Raw genomic sequence first — 6312 nt, 5'->3', positions numbered from 1 at the left:
TTTTGAACTGGTCTTCTTCAACAAACCCATCTTCATCATCTTCCTTCTTGTTATCTGCATCATCTTCAAACAAGTCCCATAAGTCTTTCCACATAAGATGGTACATGGTCTTCTCCTTCCAGGCATGGAAGCCTTCACCATTAAATTTTACTATATGTTCCACTTCAGTCATCTTTAGTAGGAGGTCTTACCACGAGAACTCTCGGGCAGTGTCTATCCTTTTACAAGAAAATTGAGATTTACAAGGGATTCGATAATTGTGCAAGCAAATAATTTTTTTAATGTGGAAAAGTGTCTTGGTAACAACAACACTTTTATGAGTATTTGTGTGCTTATGAGTATGAACTGTTATTACAATGATTGCACAAATGAATTCAAAGGCTACGTGCATGAACTGGGCTTGTGCTACGCTGGTTAGAGAGATATAGTGTGAATGGGGGTACTTTAGGAAGGGTTGATTTTAATCTTAATGTTAAGGTTAAATTGAATAAACCAAAACCCTTATTTTTTTCACGGTCTCATCCGTCAGACTACGTCGCTTCTTTGCTGTGGTTCGCGACAGGTCTTCTGGTGTCTTTCGATCTATTAATGTTGATTGTGATGAGGGCTTCAGCATGCTCCAGAGTCCTTCACAGATTCGTGACTTGTAGCTAAGATTGAACAACCTTCTTCTTGTCGTTCTTCAAGACCTAGTAGCCTTAGAGATGTCCCAAGAGTGGCATGCAGCAGAGCGGACTACTGGTTTGGTTTGGATGCCTATGAGAGGTAGTTCGAGTGGAACTACACGGAGAGCTTTGCAGAATAGGTGAAGGCAGAGATGATGTAGCCAAGGTTGACGCCGCATTGGCCAGGAAGGGAGCTAGTACTGACTTGCTGGAGCCAAGGTTTTCTTTTTGCATTATCCTTGATGCACTGACAAGTGCTACTGTGGGCTAGCTGTTGGGAGCTGAGGATGTGCTTGTAGAGGCTATGTACGCCACTGCAATAGGCTGGGGGATGCTGTGACAATAGGCTATGAAGTATAGAGCTTCAAGGCTCTCTTCACTCTTCTCTCTGACTCAAAACCTGCTTCACAATCTTCTTTATTAGTTGTGGCTTCTGTGAGCAATGGCTCTCAGATTTGCTATTGTGAAAAAACCAAATTTATCAAGCTAAAGCAGTAGCAAATGACTTGTTGCTTCATCCACTTCTTCTTCTCTTTTCTCTCGATCTCAAAACCAAAAAGTAGACCCCCCGTTTCTTTGGACAAGCAACCCCCTTGCTTAAGAAGGCCCTTAGCTACCCTCAAGGGCACACCAACATGAACCGTAAACTAGCCTTCAACGGCTGCACCACAACACCTCCTTCTGGAGCTCCTTTACCTCATACACACCAATGGATGTTGAATAGCTTGAGAGATTGGAATAGAAATAGGCTGAAAGATTGTAGAGCTTGCAAGGAAGAAGAAAACACACCACTAGCTACCTAGCTTAGCCATGGCTCTGATACCATGTTGAGAAACACGGATCTAGAGCTAGGCTAGCTATGCAGGACGCAGATTATAGATATGGAACATGGTAGAGGTGAAAGATTGTAACTCAAGTGAATTAGGTTCCAAGATGGATTAGCTTGGACTCATAAACACAATCTTGAGTGACACAAAATGAAAGTACCATTACATTGAAATGAGTGTCAAGTACATGCTTATATAGCTTTTTTGGATAGTACCACTCTTCCTCTCTATGCTTATGGGATTTTGGACATCTCTTCTGGAGCATACAACTTTTCTCATCTCTCTTATACAAAGCCTCTTCTAGGCATACATCATTTGATTTCTCAACATTGGGCACCTATTGCTTGCACCAAAACTTTGCCATAGCTGGATATATATGCTTTTTTTTGGCTTTGCTTCATCCACTGAAGATGGATCTTTCAATCTAGTGCTTTTTTTTTCCTTTCCTTCTCTATTCTATTTTCTTAAGCAACCTAGTACTCACACATAGAAGTTGTCTTGTTGAGACATTGTTCCATCCCAAGGATCATTTGAATTTCTCTTTATAATTGGATATGTGGATTCAATGTCTTGGACAATATCGATGTTGGAAACACCTTCCATATTTTCACTAGGCCTATTTGTCTCAAATGAGAAGCTCCCATGCAGATTATCCGTGTAAAATTTATGTGGATAGTACAGAAATGGAAGGCTCAAGTTCTCCAACTCACCTCATTTATTCTTTACTTTCTTGCTTTGATTCCCAACAACTTTTCATGGGATTATTTTTGCCTTTAGAATCACCTCTATCTTGCTCATATAGCTATAGTGCTTGGTATATAGTTAAATATACCAAATATGCATGTTTTGTTGCCACCCTTGTGTATGCACGAATATCCACACCTTTGTCCTTCTTAACTATGCATTTCAATCATTGCTTAATGGGCAACTTTTGGGGAATTTGAATGAAGACATGCGTCCCCGTACACAATGGTTAGGAGAATTCGATTTAGTACATCCATCCATACACAATGGTTAGACAAGGAACACACGATGCATCAACTTATAGAGGGGAGAGAGACACTTGCATCCATATTTCTTTGCTACGCCTCCAAATATTATTGAATTAACTCTAGTCCCATGACCTTCTCGAGAGTGACATTTCTTGCCACATGATGCGATAGAGACCATACATTTTTGTGATAGAATGGCACATGCCACAATGGCCTAAATGTGTGCCTCAATCTATGGCCTACAGGTATACTAATGTCTAGGTGAATGTTACCGAAAAGTAAATCGAGTTCCTGTGCCTCCATTCCCGTGCCACCTTTGTCTATTATATTGTCGGATCTACGTTATGCCAAAGCGTCATGGCGTATGGCATGCTATTCTAAGTTGGAATGAGCTGGAGTAGGGTTCTTTTCGTTTGGCACAAGTAGTAACTAGAACGTGCGACTCCATGGATCTTGCCCCACGATCTGAACACGCCAACTCGCGAGGCGGAGAGGGACGCTGAAGAAGGAGAAGCAGAAGGAGAAGAAGTAGAAGTAGACGCAGAAGAAGAAGAAGAAGATTCTTGTTCGATGGCTCTTGTAGCGCTAGGGTCTCAATGCATTTCTTCAGTTCGGACGATCAATATACCAACTGAGAGACGTCGATCATCCGGAAATCATGATGACCAGCTGGACAAGAGAACGCAGCCTACTGACGCGAAGTTCCATCGTGCTCATCACGCTTATAGCAGCCGGAGGCGGTCTCCTATACTTGCAGCAGCCGCACTACAACGATATATTCTCTTCACTTGCTGGTTATAATTACGACCGCTGCAGCTCCGGCCAGAGGCAGCGGCTGGCAGCCCAACGCAGTCGCTTGTTTACAGCTTGGTCCTTTGCCAATGATCCGATCTCCAAACCAAGTACTGGTCCTGCTCCTACTTCTACGGCTGGAGATGAAGATAGCTGCCTTGATAAGGAGGACCCTCTCGCGCGGACGCACAAGGTTCTGCGAGACCTGAGCCTCAACGGCAGCAGCGCGTGCCACAACGTGAGCACCAGGAGCTTCAAGCTGGTGGGGGTGCAGCTGAGGGATCCTGATCGTGGCTTCGACGAGGAAGGACAGAGGCAGGTAGGGCCCATCTTCATTCGGACGGACACGGTCTTTGACTTCTGGATCGTGTCCATGGGAGGAGAAGGAAAGCCCCGCTGCGCAGGCGGGGACTACTACGAGACGCAACTGGCCGGGGAGCGATGGAGGTCGCGGCCTCGAGTGTCGGACCGGGGCGACGGCACCTACAGGGTGTCCTTCATGGTGGACGGCGGCTTCCCGGGGGCCTACACCTTCTCCGCCAACCTCCTCTTCTCGAACTTCCATGGACTCGAGCTTGACGCCCACGCATGGGCCGTCCCCCCTCGCGCCGCCATCAACAGAACCCTCTACTTCATCTTGGTCTCCCCGGCCCGGCCGCCTGCTCAATTATATAGTCATGATCCCGATCACACTTGCAATAGCAGTGCTCTGCATCATGATGGTGCCTGCAGCAGCAGCAGCTCCCATGATCAGTTGCACGACGTCCTCCCACGCTGCACTCCCCGCCACATGCACCACGGCCTCTGGCACGGCCGATGGACCCGCTCCTGGTTCAACCACACCTGCCAAGCTGGCCCCGACGGCCGTTTCGACCAGTGTCTGCCCCCTTCCCACACCCTCTGCAGCCCCCCATACTGGTGCCATGGCCGCGTCTCCCTCCTCCATAGCAACGGTTGGGTCTACTCTGGCCACTGCGCTTTCCACATGTGGGAAAGCCATGAAGCCTGGGATTGCCTAGCAGGCAAGTGGCTCTTCTTCTGGGGAGACTCTAACATGCAGGATTATATCCGAAACACCCTCATCTTCCTGCTCGGATACCATGTGCCCTCTGGGAAGACCATCAACGACTGGGTGCTGGATCGCAACATTGAGCAGACATTCACCAACCCTCGCCAACCAAATCAGACCGTCCGTATCTCTCTCGTCTTCAATGGACACCATAACGTCTATCAGGATGGCTTAGGTCTAGACACCCTCCTTAGCCCTAATCATCGTCAGAAACTCCAGCTTTATTTCAACCAGACATCCGCTCGACCACACGCCTTCATATTCAACACAGGCCTCCATGACGGCCAACATTTCCCTTCTGTCGCGGATTTCATAGCTGGCATCGATCGAGCTCTCGCCTTCTGGCGCTCTATCTTCAAAGACGCATCGCCAGAAAACGTTGTTCTACGTACCAATGTTGCTCCAGCCGGTGCGGGTCGTTACAAGCGGTCGAATCCACACAAAATGGAGATCTTTAACGTTGCATTGATTGAACGCTTTCGACAGCTTTTCCCCGATCTTTTTGTCATCGATGCTTTCGATCCATCTTTTCCTTTCCATTTTGATCATTGCTGTAGCGACGGAGGTCATTATGGTCGGCCTCCAAATTTCTACAGGGAACCATGGTATGGAAAACCGCATCAGTACTTTGTTGATTTGATGCTTTCTCACATGTTGCTAACGTCCATATGTCCACACCCTGCTAGATGACTCTACATAGCAAGACAACTTAAGCAAACCATATCCATTTAAATGTACACCACGTTTGTATTATGAAGAGGAGAATTGTCTCAAAAAATAGGCGCCCACCACTTTGTAAGTTGAATGTACGTTAAATTTACATTTTGTGAAGGCTTAAAAACTATAAATTTGGGCTACTTTTGAGGTAGTAGATTAACACATTATTTCCCTCTCTATATGCCGCAACTACTAACGTGAATAATCCCAAGCACAAGGTCTATTGCACTTCAAAGAACACAATGCCATGACTACTCACCTAAGCTCTCATACAAGAAGAAGAAGAAACTATAATACATCTCTTTCTCTCTCTACCTTGCGTAACGTACTAAAATGTTGTTTTGAAGAAAAAACAAATATATAAGAGGTCGTGCTAATGCCATAAATGTCAAAGAGGTCAGTAATATTGTGTGATAATTAAGATGATGGCCAAGGCTACATTGGACATAATCAAGATATTAGATCTCGTAATATATCAAGCCATTTTATTCATATTAAGCCAATGTTAGTCTTGTCAAACAAGTCAATCTTTGTAGATACCCATCAAGGTGGTTTCAACGTGCATCCATTGGGATGATTCAACAACTTCTATGGTTCTACAAGCCTTGAACCAACATACAAATGTAAACAGAAGCATGCTCTCAAGTCGATATCATTTGTGACATAGATAATTGCTTCATTGCTAAAGCATATCATGTCATCAAGGCATTCGTGTAATCACATCTTGATGAAGCTTGCAAAAATATTGCCATGTCCCTGAAATATGCAAGCCACACTTAATGTACACATCTACAATTATACTATACACAAAAAGATCTTGTTCTAATGAGTCCTTGGCAATCTCAATGTACCACAACTTTTATTTTACCACATGCTTCCAAGATGTCAACAAGCATGACCGTGATTGAACTATGACCATCATGCAGAATTTTTCATAGAAAGCTAACATTTCTTCATCAAGCCCATGTTTAGCATGTGTACGTCATTAACACATCAATGACTCACAGTTTTGATCTAGTGGACCTCCAAATACATTTATTATATATATCTAGTGGACCTTGAGATATATTTATTATAGATATCTACCAATATAAGTACCCATATTAGACTTTTCCTCAAGATTTACTATATGATCATTTTTGCATGTGCTTCTAATCATTTTTCCTCAAGATTTTCTATCTGATCATTTATTTATCTCCCTCTCCCTATTTCTAGATCTCTCTCTTTGTCTCTCTCTATCATCTCCCTCT

At 44.4% G+C, this 6312-nt stretch overlaps 1 protein-coding gene across 1 annotated transcript; it reads left to right on the top strand.

The window, feature by feature from the left end:
• Positions 1–3011: 3011 nt before the first annotated feature.
• On the top strand, positions 3012–5805 carry LOC148036736 (uncharacterized). The gene is made up of 2 exons (XM_087677176.1): positions 3012–4950; positions 5599–5805. Coding segments are annotated over exons 1-2 (1809 nt in total). The 5' UTR covers positions 3012–3142; the 3' UTR covers positions 5600–5805.
• The last annotated feature ends 507 nt before the right edge of the window (positions 5806–6312 follow it).

The sequence above is a fragment of the Lygodium microphyllum genome, chromosome 4, assembly GCF_053477565.2.
Source record: "Lygodium microphyllum isolate KBCC chromosome 4, Lygodium_microphyllum_v1.1.10, whole genome shotgun sequence".
NCBI lineage: Eukaryota > Viridiplantae > Streptophyta > Polypodiopsida > Schizaeales > Lygodiaceae > Lygodium > Lygodium microphyllum.
Note: the sequence above shows the minus strand (reverse complement) of the source record. Positions and strands in the feature narration are given on the sequence as shown.

What these genes read in the sequence shown, in the direction of transcription:
- LOC148036736 (XM_087677176.1), top strand. Translation starts at nt 3,143, where the DNA reads ATGATGACCAGCTGGACAAGAGAACGCAGCCTACTGACGCGAAGTTCC.